This window comes from Tyto alba, unplaced genomic scaffold (genome assembly GCF_018691265.1).
Source record: "Tyto alba isolate M040663 unplaced genomic scaffold, T.alba_DEE_v4.0 Super-Scaffold_7, whole genome shotgun sequence".
Lineage (NCBI taxonomy): Eukaryota > Metazoa > Chordata > Aves > Strigiformes > Tytonidae > Tyto > Tyto alba.
In genome coordinates, this window is record NW_024881328.1 from 11,597,082 (window position 1) to 11,617,705 (window position 20,624).

A 20,624-nucleotide genomic window follows, 5' to 3' on the forward strand; every position below is an offset into this window, starting at 1 on the left:
GCAGTTGGATAGAAATTAGTGTTTCCTCCCACCCAGCAGGGTCCTGCAGGAGAGTGATGTGGCTGGGGAGAGCTTGGGGCGGGAGTTTAGGCTGCTTCACAGTCTGAGAGGTGACAGCATCCCACAGATGAGAATTACCCCATTAGCTAAATATGAATGTCAGAGGCAGGTTTAAGCAGCTCCCTTTGTTTATTCTGCCTTTTGTGTGATTTTTAGCTGTTGGCCAGCACCTGTTATTGCAGGTCTGTTGGCTTTAGGGAGACGAGGATGCTTGTGACTTGATGGCTCTCATGCCTGGGATGCTCCACGAGAAGATTGGGGATGCAGTGTGAGTGTGTTTACTGGGGGTGCCTTCACCAGGGGGGGAAGATGTGAATACTTGGGTCTGTCACGTATGCAAAGGGCTGATGGTCCTTGAGCAGGTTTTTTTTGCAGGTTTCCTCAAACAGATCACCTCCTGGTGCTTTTGCTCTAGGCTTTCTTCCTTGCTCAAGGGTTTTCAGGGCACAAATCCCATGGTTCTCTGTGCTTGCAGTAACACAGCAGATGATTGCACTGGCCAGTGTTAAACCTCTTTCCAAGAGCATCCTGTGGCAGGCCAGGTTGCAGGGCATGCTGCCGAAATCCTGAGCAACTTGAGACGAGCTCGCCTGCTGCGTCCGGAGCCTTCCAAGAGCAAGACAGGAAAATAGACAGTGAGTGCTTCCCCTCAACAGTGCTGTCAGTCTCCACGCTTGCTAATTTGTCTGCTTAACTGGGAAATAGTTATGCGTGGGGGGTGATTCATTGCCCTGCATCGAGGTTGCTGGCAGCCATCAGTGTGATGCCTGTCTCCGTGCCGGCACTTGAAGTGTCACCAAAATGCCCCGTTTTCATCCTCGCCGGTGGTGGCTGGCACAGGCAGGTGCAATGGAGGGTGGTTTTGGGGAGAGGGTTAATGGTGGGGATCCCTTGGAGCCTGTGGTGGCAGGAAGCCGTATTGTGTGTTGACTTTAAACAGGAGGTTTGGGAGATCAGCTCTGGAGCAGAAAACAGGAGCTTGGGAGGAACAAACACTTGCTGCTTCAGAAGGGCGGTGATTTCCTTTCGGGTAAACACGTCATTAATCTCAGGGAGCACATTCTTTTCCATCAAAAGATAAGGGATTCGAGTTGCCTTTCTCAGGGCTTGGCCTTTTTAGATTGTTTTAACTGTGGCTTTCACTCCTTCAATTACAGACTTTACATAATCTCTCATTTTGGGTTTGCTGGGCTTATTATGGGTGCAGAGAAAGTCTTGGGCAAGGGAACTCCTTTCCTTCTTTCTTTAAGATTGCTCTGATCCTTCTCCTCCCACCCCCCTCTTGCCAAATTTTTTTTTTCACTAAAACCTGTCTATTTTTTGCGACTTGAAGCTCTGACGAATTTGAAACGTAAGTGTGCTGTTTGTCCTAATTTATGAAACCATCTCCCTAGTGCTAATGATAAAATAGGAGCTTATTTGTTGACCACAAGTGGAAAAATAGCAATGGGCTCCTCTCCCTGCCCCGGGCTGCCTCTTGTTGCTCAGCTTTGGTTTGACATTTTTGAGGACACCACATGCTGTGGCCAGTGAGGCGTGGGGAGATGCCGGCTATGGCACCCAGTGCTTAATTTTCAGCTGGCACCATCCTGACACGCGGGGAGACAGCAGTGGCAGAGCTGCTGCTTTCTTTTGCTCCTGCTGCCTGTAGCACAGGGTCTGTGATCGTTCTGAGCTCTTTTGAGAGCAAGTTTGTTAAACTGGGATTTAGGGGTGAAATTACAGAGGGAATTTAGTCCCTTCCCGTTCTTACCTCCTCTTCTTCCCAGTACTTTGTGCTTAGGGCTGCCAGCAGCAGCATGGGTTGGGGTAGAGCAGGAGGTGGGGATCTCCCGCATCCCCCATCTCTCAGTGCCTTGGCAGCTCAAGCAGATGCTCTGCAGTCTTTCTGCACTGATCTGTCAGTGTCAGTGTGGTTGTTGTGTTAGTTGCGTAAGAGCTGCGTCTTTATCGCTGCATAATCACTGACCTGCACATATTCAACACAAAAATTCCTCTCTATTTTTTCCCTCACCTAGTTTAAGACTCCTGAAGCAGAAATACTGATGCTGTGGGAGCTGTCAGCAGGTAGGACATCACCCTTTAGGGTTGAGATGAACCCAAGGCATGGTGTCATTTGTGACATAAGGAGGGTAAATCTTCAGGGATCAGAAGTCTTGTGTTTGTTCTTCTCCATATGGGCTGGGCTGCACGTGCCCCATCCCCAGCTACAGAGCTGTGCTGCTGCCCACAAGTCCAGTGTGGAGCAGACGTGCTCCTGGCTCGTAGGAAATGTGTGCTGATCCACGCTGACTCACATGGCACGCACCTTGCACTGGGGCTGCAGAAAAGGGCAACCTGGGTTTGGTGAATGTGGTCCGCTGCATAGATGAGTCCAGCAGTAGCTGTCAGGAGACAGGAGCATCGATCTCTTCAGTCCATCCCATCCTCCTCCAGCTCAGCTGCTTTTCTTTTTTCCTTCTGTTTCTTCCTAGACTTCTAGCCAAAACTTGTGTATCCAAAGGTGAAGCAAGAGATGTCCTGGAATATGTTAAAACATTTTTGTATCCCTGTATGTGTTCCGCAAAGGTCATGTTTATTCCCTGTACCTGCCAGCACAGCTCTGCCTCTTAACATGCTTTGCTTTCATGACTCACCAGTTCCCCATCTCTTGGAGGACTGGGACTTTTGGGTGAAAATCCGTTCATGCATTCGCAGGCTGAGTGTCAGCCCACAGCAAGTTGAGCTGTGGACTGGTAGCACAGAAACCCCACTGTACTGTCCTCTGTTCACCCACAGCACTGCTTGCTTCTCACAGTTTTCCTTCCAAACCTTTCCACATTTTTTTCACACAACTCTGCCTCCACCTGCCCTGAACCAGGCTGGCAGCGCCTGGGTGTAGTGACAGTAGTGTTGGACTTGCCAGGGAAAAAATACTGGGAGGACCTCAGGAGCTGGAGCTGGGCAGTAGCAAAGACACGTCTGCAGAAGCAGCCTGGTCTTGGAAGAACATTGGAAATGTGATTGTTGATGTTAAACAAGCCCAAACACAGGAAGCCAAATGTGTGCATGGAGGGATGCAGAGGGATGTGGCTTGCGACTGCACTGCTTTGATTGATTTATTTTTTATTCTGCTGGGAAAGGTGATTCAAGAGTTATTCATGACCCCAGTGTCCTCTTCGTGCCTCTCTGATGGTGCCAATCCTTTGGAGAGGTGCACTGTTTTTAGTGACCTTCCTTGGGTGTGCTGCGTGGCGTTGCTGGGCTGTGGTTGTGGTCAGCCAGACCCATGTCACCCTCCAGCACGTGTGAGTGCCCCCTTTGCCGGGGAAGCCCAGAGCCACCCGGAGCGTGGCTGCGTCAGCACAGAGCATCATCCTGAATTGTTGCACCAGAGGATCCTGTGCTGCTTGTTGTCTCAAATTAAATTTCAGTGTTTGCATAGCGTGGGGGGAACACAAAGATAAAAAGACAGTGGAGTTTGGACAACATTCATGGCTTTGCACCCATATCTTCACATCCACAGTTTCTATGTGGGTGGTTAATCCTGTGTATCTTCAATTGCACACTGAGGTGCTGAAAACCTATTGCTGGTGGTGGTTTGGCATCAAAATCTTTCTTCATTAAAGCCTGACTTCCCCTTGGCAAGTGAAAATGCTCTTCTTGTGTGATAGGCTGTGGGTAGTAAGTACGTTTTGGTGAGTTTGGTGACCACCAGACCATCCATGGATGAACTTCTACAGGCAGGGGAAGAATTAGTATTGCAAGGGCTTTTGGCAGAACAATTTCACTCCTTCCCTTCTGTAGAGCACTTCAACCTATGTAGAAATTAATTTGGTTTAGGCTATCCAGCAGTCATCTGATAGACCACAACTTTTGAGAGTTCCCAACCTAACAGGGCTTGACTTGCCCACTGGGGAGTTAGCAGCTTAGTACCTTGCCCTCGGCTAAGAGTTTGGAGGAGGAAAATGCAAGCATGTGGCTGGTGAGGAGTGAAACTTTGTCTTACTGCAGAGGTGTGTGTTCAGGTGAGGATGGCAGCTGTGGGATCAGGATATGAGGACCATTCCTGTTTTCTCCACACTGGTGTGCCCAGGTATCTCCAGCACCTGCATGAGGACCTCACTCTGGGCATGTGCTTGGACTGGTGTCCAAAGGGAAGAACTGGATTTTGGAGTTTATGCCAGAAGGGTTTAGAGACAGAATTGGGAAGGAGAGAGAGGAGATAATTATGCCAAGGATATATAATTACTCTTTGGCTCTCCATGTTTTACATCACACAGGATCCTGAAAATGCTGGGGTCAGACCTGGGAAATGTGCTGCAAGACAAACACTTCCAGCTGTTCCTCTGAAAGCAAATCTCAGCAAGTACCTTCCAGGCGGGAATGTGTGGGCTTACTTATTTAGGAAAAGAAAAAAATCTCACTATTTCAAGCCTTCAGCATTCACCTTCATAATTAAAATCTCTAATCACAAGCAGAGTGCAATACATGACCGTCTTCTGGGAGCTGTTTCTTAAGGTGGTTTTCCATTTTTGCATTATTTAGCCCCTGCCTCGGTGCCAGGGTTTACTTAACCTTAAGCTTGTGAACAGGCTTATTGAATTTGGCCAAGACTTGACTAGTCTGTAATGAGCTCCAGGTTGCCTGGAACTTGGCAACGCTGTCGTCCTCTGTGCCGTTGCATAATGGCCTGACCCCGTGTAACCACGACTTCGCCTCGTGCCCCTTCTCCAACCTCCTTGAGTCCTGCTCTGAAACCCCAGGCTTCATGGAGGAGACGCCCTGCTAAGGGGTGTCCTGAGTGCCAAAATCCTCCTTGTCTGCTTTCATCCTCTTCCATGGGGTGAGAGGTGGGAGAAAGTTTAAGAAAAGCTCAAATGTGGAAACGAGTTGGGGCTGAGTGGGGATGCAGTGGTGGCAACCAAGCAAACTCCTCCCAAGCATCTGTGGTGGCCGGGGGACACATGAGAATCCTGGCCATCATCTTCCTCCTCCTCTGCCTGCACTGGGCTGGTGTGCAGCCCCCTGTGGTCCTCCTGCACTTGTGGATGGAGGATGCTCACCCTGGAAGCTCTTCCATTTGAAACTTGCTAGGTGATTTTTATTGTTTATTACATCATTTTAATAAGGACAACTGGAAAGACTTAATTTGTCAGAAATCACAGGAATAATTGATATTGGTCTAAGTCATTTTTTTCCCTGTTGTTTATTTATTTCAGCTCAGCCACTTGAGAAACCCATTATTTGCCTGCTCCTTATTGAGTATCTAACGATGAAAATAAATTGTTACCGCTCTTTATTGTGCATTTCCCATAAGGCTGACATGGCACAGAGAAGGAACCGATTCTTTTCCTTCTAGCAGGACACCGGGAAGATTGTTTATAGTGCTTCAGCTCCGGTGCTCTGCAAGCCAACTGAGAGCAGGATCATTAAAGGCAGGATTTAGAGGCTGGGGGGTTGCATAAATTAATTGAGGGCAAAATGTGTCAGACTAATATTTTGTAATGAGTGATGAGGGAGGAATCTGGACTGGATCTTGTACCCAGGAGTAAGCTGGAGGAAGAAAAGATCCTCTTACAAAAAAAAAAAAAAAAAAAAAAAAACAACAAAAAACCCCCAAACTTGCCTTGTTTGGAGATCAGAGAGCCAAATATAGACCCTATCACGTTTCCTTCCCTCCTCCTTCCGAAGCTTGTCCTTTTGAAGTGCACTTTCAATGGGATGTGGATAATTGACTCTGTGAACAACCGACCGAGTGCTCTGTTGGTTTAACCGATTGGTCTCAGTTGCTGATTCCTGTTTTGTTTTGGATGATTTTCAGCCCAATTGCCCCGTCAGCTACAATTAGTCCCATTAATATGACAGCTGAAAGGTCACAGATGACTCGCTCCGGTCGCAGGCATGAGGGCAGCAAGGAGATGCTCACAGCATGTTGTTCTCAGCTCCGCGGACGCGTGCCGATAGTTTGCTTAAATTGATGGCAATTGCAAATCCTGGTGTAAAATGGATCAAAAGGGACGTGAGATTTGCTTCACGGGAGGGTGATTGACTGAGAAATGAGGTTGCAATAACAAGTAATGTTTGGATGAACTTTTCTTTAATTAGACAAGAAAGCTCCTGGTAATGTATAAAGGGGAAATGTGGAATGGCTGGGCTTCCTCTCTCCTGCCATAGCCGTGAGGAAAGGAAGCAGAAGTGGGATGGAGTCGTAGGTGCATCCTGTGGCTCTTTCAACAAATCCACAGCTGTCATTTTCTGTGGTTCCAGTGACATCTGCCACAGTTTTGGGCTTTGTTTCTTCCACCCAGGATTTACACTTAGGGGTATAAAGTAGGAAAGGGAACAGCAGACAAGTGGATGGAGCACCAAGGGATAGTTTGGCTTTTTAAGATTAATGGGGGTTAGATGCATGCAAGTGTAGGTTAGACATTGGTCTCATGGGTTTTATGGTCTTTCTTTGGCCATGGTATGGCCAAAATGGTATCAAAGAAAATGTAGTCTGGTTGTATACTTGGCCTTTTGTATGAGAAAGGAGGCATAAGGCATCCAAAGTTCCTGGATCAGCCCATCATCGAACTATATAGCCAAAGAACCCAGCTGGAGATGGTTCACTTGCAAAGCAGGACACTGTGCCTACTGAGGTTCTGCAAGGGTCTGATTTTGGTTTGGTGTTATTTGGTATTTTCCTTAACTGCTTGGATGATGGAAAAAAGAATATGCAGATTCAATTTGCAGATGACCCTCAGCTGGGAAGGGCTTGAAGCAGCATGGCTGAGAGGGTCAGGCTTCCAGATGACCTCACACAAACTGGGAAAGTGGCACAAAAAAGACAACTTGTGGTTTGATGTTGACAAACGTAAAGTTTTACAGCCTGGCAGAAACCGTTGACTGTGCCAGTGCAGGATGGGGACTGTTTCCAATGGCTAAAACAATGGCATTAAAAAATGCAAATAACTTACAGATCAGGCAAGAAATGTCGGTATGAACTTCAAACAAGGTGATTTTGGTTAGACAGTGGGGGAAGCCTAAATGATAATGACAGGAAAATATGAGAGCAAACCACCAAGAGAGGCCTCACAGGAGATTTTTGAGAGTTGGTGGGGCAAACTTTTGTCAGGAGTGACATAGATATAATTGGGGCTGCTGAAAAGCACAGGTTGGAGAAGGTCTGCAGATCTCCTTGGGGCAAGATGACTATTTTGCCCACCCCTTTTGTTTTACTAATGAAGCATTAACATTTCTATGTGGAGCACATACTTTGTGAAAAATCCCTTGGCCAGGGACTGAAATTTTCCTTGATTGGTTTGGTGGGAGCTTTGCAGCCAGCCCATGTGCTGTGCTGTTGTGGGCATGAATTCCAGTTGAAGGAGCTCAGGTCTGGTCTCGCGGGAACCTACAGCCTGCACAAATCCCCCCTTTATTCCTCCAGAAGCTGCACTTTCTGCAGACACCCGTGAGGTCCAGAGGTCAGTGTGCTGCACCGAGCTTATTCCACTTAAATCTTGTCTGGGACTTGTTCCTAGTGAAGATAGCTGGTGCTTTTAAAATGCCTAGCAGCAGGAGACCTTTTCTATCAGTGTGTTTCCATCCGTGTTTGTGCAACACAATGAATGCAGATGTAGTAGGAAACTTTTGATTATCTATAGGATTTTTCTGTGGTAACTTCAAAGCTGTGTGGTTAGTTATATTCTGAGACTTTAAATGAATATGTCTTGCATTCAGAGTTCTGATTTAATTTTCCAGTTTAATCTATTGTCCAAGCATCATTAAAATTGTCTTTGAGGCATGGGACAGCTTTGGTGGAATCTTTTTTACATTTCTGGGCATCACCCTGTGCAGCTATAAACAACATCCTGCCTGCTAATGAGAAAATTCAAGTTATTGCAGTCACATGTCTTGTTGAAATAGGTTGTAGTGACAGGAGCAAAAAAGTAACTGGCTTTGCTCACCTCCTACTCCCAGTTGGCATGAGCATTTGGATGGCTGACAGGGAGGAGAAATTTCCACAGAATAAGATACTCCATTAAAAACCTGTTGAAAATTAAATTATTAACTTCATAGACGTATCATTATTTCTTTAACTTGCTTTCATGAGTTATCTTTTCTACATATAAGCATCTAAAACCTTTCCTAATTAATGCCCTACTGGCATGTCAGCTTTTGGGCTCGACTATTCCTAACAAATCTAGGTTTATGGAAGAATTTGACCTGTCTCTCCCATGTGAAGTGATGCAGCAGGATACTCCATTACATACCCACTAAACCAGTTGCACGAGGTTGTTATCCTACCCATTGCTTTCCCCTCTCTCCCATCTTCTATAAAACATTTTGTTTGGAAAGTAAAATTTCTGTGTGTATGACCTTGGAGAAACTTGGCAGAAGCTGGTGTGGGAAGCAGGGCATATCCCAAGGTCTCGGCATTTGCTCCTTGCTGGGTAAGTGATAAACATCTGCAGGAGATTTGGGAGGGGGCCAGCTGGTTGTGATGCACAGACCCATGTTTAGCCTTGGTATGGAGGTAACACAACAGCAGGAGAGCAATGGCATCAGGAAGGTAAGTGTACAACACGGTGTCAGAGAGCAGTGGGCAGTTTTAGAGCACCTTATTCTTCTCCACTGGAAAACCCATCTTGTAGGGGAGAGACCACCCTGCAACAAACAGACTTTATTGGCTGTAGGCTCATTGGCAACCAGGGTATAAACTGGATGTGTTGGTAGCAGCTTCACAGCATGGGCACAGCTCAGGTCTGGTCTGTGCAGGAGCTTGACTGGCAGAAACACAGAACTGGGATACGGTGTGAGGGTTTGCTCAGGGATGCACTTGTCATGGCAGCATAATTTTGCTCTCTTTGGAAAGAGGATTATAGTGGTGTGGATACATAAGTGTCAATATTAGCTGATCCTTGCAGCCAGTCGTTCTCTGTGGACAGGTTTTACAGGAAAATGCTCAGCTTCTTTGCAGATAGGACTTGATACAATCCATGTTCTGGCTTGGCAAGAGCCACCCAGCCTGGTGGTGCCTCTCAGTGTGCTGGCCTGCACCGCTGCACCTTTCCCTGGCGTTTGCATCCTTGTAACCACACTGACCTCTTCTCTGCCTTCTCCCCTCCACCAAACAAGTTGACATTCATCCTGGAAACAGCCGCTGCTGTTGCACATGTTTAGAGAATGGCTGGTTGCAGAGAGCAGGCTGGAGGGTCTCTTGCAGTTCCCGTGGTTTCCGAGGTTCTCCTCTTGCCCTCCGTGTCTTTGCAGAGCATGGCTTCGTGGGCTACTCCGAAGAGCTTATGTTCAACAATACGCTGCCAGACTACAGCCAGGGGGAGTCCTTCTTCACTGTTTTTGGAGTGTTTTTCCCAGCTGCCACAGGTACAGTCAAGTTTTAATCTCCCCCTCTTTCCCTTCACAGTCACATCTTGAAGATGAGCAGAAGCAAGGGGAGTTCCTCTGGGCTGCAAGGCAAGGCGATTGGGACCGTACTCAGCTGTAGCAGACTCATGTGGTTGATTCAAAATATTCAGGCTTTCCTCCAGCATCTCAGATTTTGCACACTCCTGTCCTGTTCACTTGAATGTGCTCTTCTGTCTCTCTGTAGTCAGAAACTGCTGGTCAACTCTCTGGGTTGATGTGGTGGTGTAAATCCCTCCCTGCCAAGGACAAGGCTCAGGTGCTGATCTTGGCCAATACTGTCAGACCACAAGGTATCAAGCCTTTTTAAAAATGCCAGTCATGATTTATCTTATTAGATAAGCCTTGTGACTTGATTGCATCGGGAGGGTGGGAAGAGCACAGGAGGGCTTTCCCTCCCTCCTTACCGCAGGCGGGTAGCCAAGCTGGGCTGATGCTGTCGCTCATGATGCTGACCGACCACTCTGTGCACAGTGTCATGGATGCATCTTTGCATGTCAGCAGAGCTCATGTTTATGAGCTTAATTGGATGCTTTCATATTACTCATTCCCTTAAATTGCCAGGAATATCCATGTCCCCTTTCCAAAGCTGGCGGTCTCCATTGGGAGCGAAATAACTATCAATTGGAGTTACAATACCTTTTGTTGACGCTGGGTTTTTTAAGCTATAAAAAGTACCAATTATAAGCAGTTTCCATAGTGATGAATCCTTGGATTACAGAATGAATTTTCAGAGGATTAGCTCTAAGCAACTTGCTGGAAGTTGTTCGCAGAATTGCTGTGGTACAGGGAGGCAAACTGAAGGGTTTTGTGAAACAAATGGGACTGGAGGAATGGCCTGATAGCAGGTCATCACTTTATCAGGTTCACTTAGTGCAGGACTTCAAATTTTCCTTTGACACCCTCTCTCCCAGTTTTTCAGGGTGGCTATTGCCTCCATGTAGACTTCTTCCTGGAAAACTCACCTGCCTGAGCTATCAGCACCATGGAGAAGTTGGCTTCTGTCCTCTGTCATTTCTGCCTGGCCCCAGGACCCCAGCCGAATAAAGAGACCTTCCTCAATAGCCCTGCCTCTGAGGCATGAGAGCAGTTTTTTCCAGCTCCTTGTTTATAGAAGAAGGAATATTTATGACAGAGCTGTGCAGAAAATTACCGCGATTAGCCATATTAAATGGTTCTTCATCACTGCTAATGTTTGGCTGCTAGGAAGAAGGCCAAAGCTAATAGATATAATTTATTTAAAGCCCTGGCAGCCCGTTGCTTTGTTAGTTAGCAGTAGTAATACTAGTAGTAATGTTAAACATTCTCTGAAAATACAGTTTGGGCTGATGTATAATTACTTTGGTTGCTGCACAGCTTTTTCATGCATTCTTTTTAATTGCTTGGTTATTTACAGGATTTAAATTATTCCTTCAGTGTAGTGGTGCCAGTGGTACGTCTAACATCACTATTGCTCCTGTTACTGCTATTTGTAGCACTGTGGAGTTCAAGAACCTCTTAATACGTAGGGTTGTGTTCGGTGCTCTGCATGGAAGAACTTGTAATCTAATTAAGAAATCTTTAGGCTGGGAGTCAAGACTTCTCTGCTGCAGATCACAAATGGGGAGCCCAGAGCAACTTCAGAAGTGCTGGGAATACATCTCCCATCTCCTAGGGCTGGGGTAATGAGTGAAGGCTGGTTCCCCACGTCCTGCCTGACCCACGCTGGCTTGGCTTGCCTCTTCCCCTCACGCTGGGGGTGTGATGCTAGGGCTGCAGAGGGGACCCACGTGCTGGAGCAGAGCTGCTTCCCAGCGCTTGGTGGTCACTGCTTGGGAGCAACCCGAGCCCATTAGCAGGACAGGCGGTCTGCGAGATCAGAGATGGCATTTCAGGGGTGGGCTTGGCAGCGTCATTAGTAGCAGGCTGGAGAGATGTGATGGATTGCCAGCACCTCTGATGCAGGGCAGGCAGCGCGATGCCGATTGCGAGCAAGCAGCAGCGTCAGTCCCCAGCACCTCCGCATGAAAAGGAGTGGCAGGGACACATGAACGTCACTCCCAGGCTGTCACCTCCAGCCTGTGCTGCTGCTCCTGTCCAGCACCATCCCTGAGTGGTACCCACCTCCGCTGGAACCCCTGCAGTGACCAAGCTAAAGCGCTGGAAGCAGAATCCTTTGCGTTAAGATGCAAAATAAATTTGCCAAAGGTTTCAGCGAAACAGTATGTTGTTTAGTTTTGAGGGGTTACTTAAAGCCAGTTTGAAACATTTTTTTTGACCCAAAACAATGTTCTGTTTATCTTTAATTATTAAATGTTCTGTTTACTCTTTTTAATTTTTAGCATATGCTAGTTTACAATCTAAGATGCTCTTTTGATAACAAAGTTTTTTAAAAAAAATGTTTAGGAAATTGTGAAACAAGATGTTTGGGCCTTTCTGAGATTAAATGTTCCTCTTTGAAGTGAAACTATTTTGAACTCGTCAGGATAAGATCTTTCCTCTCCCTCTGAAATGGTTATCTGAATTAAGCTGGTTTAAGTTTGGCTCTGGTTTGTACTGAAAAGTGGTTTTAAGTTGTCCATTTCCACCAGAAATAACAGTGAAATGGAAACTTCAGAAATACAGGCTGGTAGCTATAAAAGCAAAGAGGGGTGACCATTTCAGGGAAAGGGAGCAGGACCTGTGGGGAGACCCTTGCTGTTACCAAATGAGCAGGAGGAGCAGCTGGGTACTTCGGCTGGAAGGGATGGGATGGCCGTCCCAGCCTTTCATAGACCAGTAGTGACATGCTGCCTCCTATGAGCATCCTCCTTGGATTGTTTTGCTCCAGGTCAGGTTGTTTTCTCTGTTTCTCTGTATTTTATTGGTACAACTCCAGTAACACAAGTGAAGTTATCCTGGTTTTACGGTTGAGTGGTGGTAAGCAGAAGCTGGTCCGTTTGCTTCCCGGGTAATAACTGTTTAAACCATTTCAGCTGGATGTGCAGTGCAGCTGGCTTTATTCCTCCAAGTTTGTCATTTAATAATAGAGAAGTAGCTGAGTGATCCAAAACATACATCTAGAGCTAGCCTAAGTGGGAGTGCATGGGCATGGAGGACTCGGATTTCCCAGCTTCAATCAAAAAGACTGACATGCTTGCTACGGAAGATGTGAACATACCCCTATAGAGATTCTCTGCATTAAACAGATGTTTTTATCTGTCTTTGTAAATACCTTCTTAACGCACATGTTTTGCTGCCACAACGTGACACACAAACACCCAGATACACATCTAATCAGGGCTTTGCACTGGGACGGAGTCTCGGGAGCTACCTGCCCACGTTCAGCTCCTAGCAGCAGCCATGCAAACATCGATGTATTTTTAAAATGAAGCTAAACATTGTTTCTGTTATGCAGAGAATGTTTTTCTTTTTCTACTAAATCCCCAAGGTTTCTATCTAATGAAAGAAGTGTGTTATCATGTGATACAAGAAAGTAAGACAACGTTTGAAGCGGTGTTAGTGGAAAATATCATCATACTGAAACCAGTTCTGAAATAAACCATATTTGGCACTTGCAAAATGACAGCAAATAGATTTAGAAGTTTTGGGCTAAGTTATCAGATGATGTAAACTGGCACAACTCCATTGAAGTCTGTGGAGAGGTGCCAGCTTACATCAGTGGAGAATTTGGCCCTTTTAAAAAACTAGCTGCAATTCTTATCTAAGATTTTCCATTCTTCATCTCTCGGGTGAAGGAAGAAAAAAACCTTTTATATTTCATAGTAAATTTACTGGAAAATGCAATGGGTGTTTGCAAGCAGTCATATCTACAGTTATAAACCATAGCTGGTGGAATTAGAAGCCAGAGCTGGTGGAGCTGATGGTTGTGTCTAACGTACAATGTAGGTGGTCCCCTCATGCACGTATCCACTGCCTGGATGATGCCCAGGACAGGATTATGCTGGGAATAGCAGCAATGTACAGACTGTCTCAGCCATAATTTCCTGGCCGAGTTGACCATGTTTTCATGCTTCCTTGTCCAGAAGCTTTGTCATTATCTGCTGCTTTTTGAGATAATAGCCACTGTGGAAAATCCAGCCCGCTATCTCGTTGAAACAGAGAGGTGGATAATTTTCTCCACGGACAATCTGCAGATATGTCTGCTTGAGTTCAGAAGGGATTGGCCATTTCCCTAGGGACAGGTCTGTGTCTAGAGGAAGAAACGTCCCAATTTCTCTATGTTGTTGAATTTTGTATGCAAGTGTAGGGGTTTTCTTCTGTTGAGTAGCTAGGGTCTCTATAAAGGCTGTGTGTGGCTACTCGCAAGTCAGACCAGTTGTCTGGCAGGGTGTGCCTGAGGCTATGGATGGTGGAGATTCTTTAGGGATTTTTTGAAAATTAATCAGGTTGTCCTTTCATTGAAAAGTGGGGTGCTTAGTCTGGTGCTCACAAAAGAACTTGTTAGTGCTGCTCTTTGGCAGCTGTCATCCTGTCTGGGAAATTACGTTTTGGGTGGTGGTGGAGAACTGGCTTTGGCATTGTCCATACATCTGTCCTACCAGAGTGTCTATATTTTTCTACTAGTCAGGTCAGAGGCATAATTGCAGCATGGAAGAGATGGCTTTGGCCTGAGTGGCTGAGAATATCTGTGTTGGTTTCCTCTGCGGTGGCCTTGGCTTTTGTCAGTGGAAGCCCTGAGACTCTGCTGACCTCCTGGGAGTCGTGACAGAAGCTAATGGTGTGCACTGGTCTGGGTCTGACCCCTAGTCTCTGCTGGGCAGGGGGTCAGTCATTGATCTCAAGATCCTGTTTATGTGGGTTCTGGCAGGTCATCTCCTGGCTGCTCCTGAATAGGCATGGGTCTGTGGGAGGGAGGCAATGAGGTGGCCTAGGCTGTGCAGTCATTGCTGCGCCGATGACTCACGTGTCTTCAACTTTTTTCATATTCAGCCCAGAAAACACCATTTTGGTGTTTCCCCAGTGCTTTGCTGAGGCAGGAGTTTGGATGAGGAAGAGGTGAGTCAAACTCAAGCTGGAAGATTTAGAGGTGGTGCCAGATGTTTGGGAAACTTGGCCAGAAGGCACATGAGATTAACAGCTGTCCTTCTGACAATAGTTTACTCCCTTTGGAAGAAAAATTCAGCTTTCTGCTTTGCCCCTGAATTGCAAAGTAGCGTGTCACTGAAGAGTGCTTCATAGAGATTTCATTTAGCATGATGTTTTTGACCACTTCCATGGGCTTCTGCCTTCTTGACTTTTCTCACCTCCAGCTAAGACTATTGCATAGCTGTTTAAAAGAAGCAGTGCTTGAATAGTGCTTGAAAGCTTTATCTCGGGAAAAGCCCACTAGTTGATGGGCTTTTAATAGTGCTGTTCAGAAGTACATCCACTGAATAGGCTTTCAGGAGAAAATTTTTGATTTGTAATGTTTTCAGTATGGTGTCAAGGATTCAGATCTGGTCTGAATCTGGAGGACAGCTCTTCCAGGAGCTGAGGAGTGCCGGGAGCCCATGGGGACTGGGGAACGGCTGTTGGGGCTCTGGCTCCATGGTGGAAAGCAGGACAGAAAAAGATGGCTGCTGAATGGAATGATCAAGGGGAAAAAAAGGATGATCAAGGAAAACATATTAATAATAAATAAATAAAGACCTGGGTGCTTAGCTGATATGTTTGGCAACATGTGAGTGCCTTGTGCTTGTTAATGTGCTATTCTCACAGCAGCACAGCGAGGAGAGGAAGTGTTAACAGTTCCCATTGAGCTGACAGGGAGATGGAGCTATGAAGGTGCACAGCAAAGCCTGGGACAGAGCAGGGAGATGATTCCCTGTTCCTCGATTAGCAACCCAACCGTTGCTCTCTTTTGGCAGTCCATCGTTGGCTATGCCTGGTCTGTAGGGAACACATCCAACTTCTGAGCTGGGATTATCCCCTTTACACTGGGATTTGTCCCACGGCTCCTGTCTACTCATTGTTTTGGGAGAAAACCCTCCCAAGCAGCAGTCAATGCTTGAGCTTTAAAATGCAACGGGTTGTCGCCGATTCAGAGCTGTAGTCACTCAGGTTTGCAGCCTCAGAGACTGACTTTGTCCTTCTGGTGCCTCCTGAAAATGAGGAATGACTGCTGTACTTGGCAGCCGAGTGGCAGACCGACCCACAGTCGGTCCCCCGCTGCTGGGGCTGGCAGATGCTGCGAGCGCTGTGGCATTGGCGTCCTCCTCCTCATTGTTGTTCCGGGGTGATCTCACTGCGGCTCCCAGGGACCGTCCCGGGAGCGCTGCTGGCTGGCACCCGGCCTGCGTGTCCTTATGAAGATGTTAACCTGACATCTGAGGGGTGGGACAGTGACAGGCAGAGGTTAGCATCTTAAAGGGGCTCTTCTGTCCTGCCTCCAAACTCTCCAAATTCTCCTCAGGATTCTAAATCACAGATTTTTTTTTTTTTTTTTTTTTTTAATTTATAGCAGATATCTGAAGTCTTCTAGGAAAAGTTTTGGGATAATGTGACAGGAGAAGTTGTGTTTTCTTGCCAAGTCTGGTATGACTCCTCCTTCAGCTATGGGAAAAGCCTCTTAACCAGTTTGTACCTTGGGATCCTAGACTCAGTGTGGAGACTGTAATCCTTTGCTCCATCATGTTTCCCTTTCTTGAATCTTTAGATGGTAATTTTTTAGGCTAGAGACTGTCCCTGATTGTACAATAACCTGTACTCTGACCTAAAATAATAGTTTAGTATTTTATTCTTAATCCTGCCATGCGTTTTCCATGAGACACTGGGACAATCACTTGCCCTCTCAGTGCTTCTGTTTTCCTATCTGCAAAGTAGAGATAATGCCCACTTCCAAAGCAGATCCCTTGGCTGGAAGATGCCACCTACGTGCTGAGCACTGTCATTCCCTCTGCTAAATGCTCATGTGATTGTCATTAAACAGGGACAGGCCAGGCATTTTGTAACGGCAGTTGTTCCCTATGAATGCAGAGACCTGTAGTAGTACCACCTGCTGAATGCACTGCTGTGACAAACGGTAGCATTTTTCTTTCCAACAATTGGACAACACTGTCTTCTGTGAGGTTTGCATTAAGATGAGATGGGTTTTGTTCAGATTTCTGCTTTTTTTTTTTTCTCCCCCCCCAGCATTGTTCAAACTGGACAAAGGGTTTTTTGTAGACATGTTAGTGGTGGCTTGCTTCTATTAAAGACATGAACAGTTTCTTACCAAGCAATCAATGGGAGCCAGTATTTGTGTGTCTTGAAGTGCAATGAAGCGATGTAGTTACTGTTCTGAAGCAATCAATTAACTGATTGATTAAATTACATTGCATATTATAATATGTATTATATATGCTATAACTTGGATTAACTCTAAATTGCATTTATGTCTATAAAATACAGGTGTGATGGCTGGGTTCAATATGAGTGGAGATCTCCAGAAGCCTGCTACCAACATCCCCCTGGGGTCTCTGGCTGCTATTGGCACCTCGTAAGTCACAGATTTGGGAAAATTTACCCTTTGGAGACTGCCCTGGTTGTGATCATTCCACTTCATACTTCCATCAACCTTTTATTACTCAGCCATATGGAAAATTAAAGTCTGGCTCTCATTCAAATTATCATCCATTACCACCACCTACTCTGGGTGGGTTAGAGAAGAGGTTCATTAACATGGATGTAATCAGTCCTTCCTCTGCCGGGTGAGATGCGTGTTGATGCTAGAGCAGTTGTGCTGCTACAGCCCAGCTGTCCCAGAGCAGGATACAAATTTCTTGCAGGCTAGGGGTGTGTGATTTTGTCACTTATTCCTGTTGGTTTCAAAGTGCTTTCTTTTTCTATATAATATAAAAAATACTAAAAATTGTAAATGTTATTATTTGGAAAATGGGGCCAAGACGGGTGAGATGACCTATCTACCTGCAAGGCCAGGGGAATGCAGGAGCTCTGTGTCCCTGAGCAGTGCTCTGCCCCGGGAAATGCTACTTTCCAGGAGTAAAATACCGTTACATATTAAAAACAAACCTCAGTAGGTTTTCCTGTCTGATTTCATTGCCACCTAAACTGCTTTTGAAGTTATTTTTACTTGTGTACCAAAGTTCAGACAGAAAGGAAGAGTCTTCAGAATTTAGAGGAATTCCTGCTGAAATTGGTGCTTGGTTTATGTGAAAGGATTCCACAGGACACAGAAGTATCACAGATGGATAGACTGTGGTCATTGACATCTCTGCTGTCTGGGCTTTGCTGACAGACTAGCTTATTCCTCCACCTGAGTACTGGGAAGGCCAGAAGCACCAGAGGAGGATCATGACAGAGGTTATAGAGCAGGCTGGCTGCGGTGTTTGAGGTTACTGCCAGATGAGAGGTCCGATGTACCTGCAGAATCATAGAGTCATAGAATGGTTTGGGTTGGAAGGGACCTTTAAAGGTCATCTAGTCCAACCCCCCTGCAATAAGCAGGGACATCCTCAGCTACATCAGGTTGCTCAGAGCCCCATCCAACCTGACCTTGAATGTTTCCAGGGATGTGGCATCTACCACCTCTCTGGGCAACCTGTTCCAGTGTTTCACCACCCTCATAATAAAAAATTTCTTCCTTACCTCTAGTCTTAATCTACCTTTTTTTAGTTTAAAACCATTCCCTGTCACTACGGGCCCCACCAACATGTCTGTCTCCAGGACTGGGTTATTCCCATCATGCACACATAAAGAGTGCAGGTAGCTTCCCCTCAGGGGTACTGTATGGTCACACTGTGGCTGTCCCTGGGACATTGTAATGAGTGAATAATGTGGGCCAGTACTAAATTTAGCCCTGAGACTAAATCATGCAGGAACAGCCCACGCAGCGTGATTGAAGACCTAGCTTGTGGGTACTTGACCTTCTTCTGGCTCTGCAAATGGGTAGAATTCTCAATGGTCTTCTCTTGCTGGAAAAAAAAATAGTTTATTTTTATTGTTTGCAGGTGGTTTCTGTACATGGTCTTTGTTTTTTTGCTGGGAGCCATTTGTACCCGTCAGTCACTCCGCTATGACTTCATGATAGCAGAGAAGGTAACTTGTTCAAATAACTCAGCGTGGTTTTAAGTAATGGTGATTTTGGGTTGCCTTCTGCCTTACTGAATGCTTGACTTTTCCAAAAGCCTAAGGAATTTGGGTGCCCATCCCTTATTGAAATTCAGGGGGATTTCTCTGTTGCAAATCCCAGTGTACAATTGATTTGAATAGCTTTGCATTCACCAGCATATCCAGTAATGCTGAATCTTGGCATAATCACCCAGCAATAGCTTTAAGATCTAAAATATGCTAATGTGGTCTAATGATAAATGTGGTATTTTATTCAGTGTATCCTTTCTCATTGGTGAAAGCTTAGACCAAATTGAAATCTCTAAAGAACTCCACTGCTTATCTTTACTAAGTCAAGCGAAGCTTACATTTCCATATCTAGCAGGCTGTAATTGCAGGGTGAGCAATAGGATTATTAAACTCGAGACATTCCACATGGGTGTATATACATGAGGGAGGTTTGTAGTGTTACAGGCAATGAACCTTATCATTGTAGGCCTTTAAAAAGAGAGCAAAAGACGTTGGTGTGTGCCATTGTCTTACTTTAAATGGGATATGGAAGGGCTAATTTTCTGTTATTTGGCAGTATCCAAAATCATGGGTTCACCATATTTGACACTATTTCTTGTGATTAATATACAATGGAAATGTTTGCCATTTCTTTGATTTGTAACATGGTTTTAATCTAAAATACCAATTTGAAACTCTGGCTTTGTTTTCTTTCTAAGTAATTGTAGCTCTAGACTTCCTCCAGCCCCCCAAATAAACTCCAAATTATCGATGGGGCTCCTGCCACTTCCTTCTAAGGTAAAAAATAATTTCTGTTTCAGGGGAAAAAGAATGAGCTTACCTTCCTTAAGGTGACATCTTTGTATGTCAGTGACTTAGTGGATGAAAAGTACAGTAGCTAAAAGAGACTAAAATGAATCAGCTGAAGAGAAAGAGATTGTTAAAGTTGTGTTTTAACTTCAAAACCCTCAGGGGACATGAAAAATCTTCCAGTAAAGAATGTGAAGATATTAAATAATGTTAAATATAAAATCCTAAAGAAACAAACTAAACCCCCCAAAAGCAAATTCAGTTTTCTTTTCCCTATCATGGAACAAAACAATGGTGCAATCTCAATATTCGTGTTACTTCTTTGAGTTATTACAAACTGCTTTAGATTTTAATGACTTTGTGTGGAGAGGGAGTGGGGAGAAATCATTATACACCGAAACTCTCCCCTTCTGTCACTCACAGGTGAGCAAGCGCTTGGCTGCTTTTCTCTGTTATAATCCTTGTTTGGCTTTTTAAACGTAAAACTGAGATTCAGTAATTTCACTTCTAATGAGCTCGAAGTGCCAATTTCTTACAAAGTATTCACACTCTCCATGCTCAAAACCCCCAGCAAACCCTTTCATCAGCCTCAGTGAAAAGGACTCTTCCCCTCTAACCCTGATTTGAATGTCAAGTAGTACATTTAAATGCAAGCATTTTTGGCAGCCCAAATAATATATGATGTCTGGCACAACTGACTGTTTCTTCAAGTATTTCTCAAAGCAGGGCAGGACCAGAGGAGAGGGAAGGGAAGATTCCCCATTGAGTGTCTAATAAAAGCTGGTATCTGCTCATCTTTGCCTCAAGTTTCTTCTGTCCCACAAGATAAAATTCTGAAGGCCAAGTGGATTGTCACGGGGAAAAGAAATGTTGTGGTAGGAAGTTTGTACAGTTCTGGACCACAACATTAATTTTACATGCCTTCCCTGAATAGCAAGCATTTTATAGCTTTTTATCCAATCTCCTTTTTGCTGCGTGCAGATTTCATAGATGAGGAAGATGTAGATGTAGCTTGAATCATCTTTAGTCATGTAAATTTTTGTAATTCCTTCTAATCAAGCATGTTCCACCCGACTTCAACAGGGGCAGAAGCTGGAAGGATCCATGTTCATTTATACCTTATTTTCCACAAGAGGAGGGGTGGGAGCAAAGGACGTGGGATGCAGGGGACCTGCATTTGGTGACATCCTCTGCCCTGGATGTCTATCTGCACCTCCAGCAGCTCACTTCAGTGGAGTATGGGCAGAATGGATCTGGACCAAAATTTGGGGAGATTCTCCCTGCCTGGCCTTTGTGCTGGTGTCACCCCCCACGCTTTGTCTTTCTCTGTGGCTGGCTGCTGGCTG

At 45.5% G+C, this 20,624-nt stretch overlaps 1 protein-coding gene across 1 annotated transcript in view; it reads left to right on the forward strand.

Moving 5' to 3' along the window:
- SLC12A8 (solute carrier family 12 member 8) overlaps window positions 1–20,624 on the forward strand; it is a 54,105-nt gene that overhangs the window by 19,585 nt on the left and 13,896 nt on the right. Inside the window, exons 6-8 of the mRNA XM_009964754.3 lie at window positions 9,298–9,411; window positions 16,801–16,888; window positions 18,360–18,447. Coding sequence (XP_009963056.3) covers window positions 9,298–9,411; window positions 16,801–16,888; window positions 18,360–18,447 — 290 coding nt within the window. The remainder of the gene's footprint in view (window positions 1–9,297; window positions 9,412–16,800; window positions 16,889–18,359; window positions 18,448–20,624) is intronic.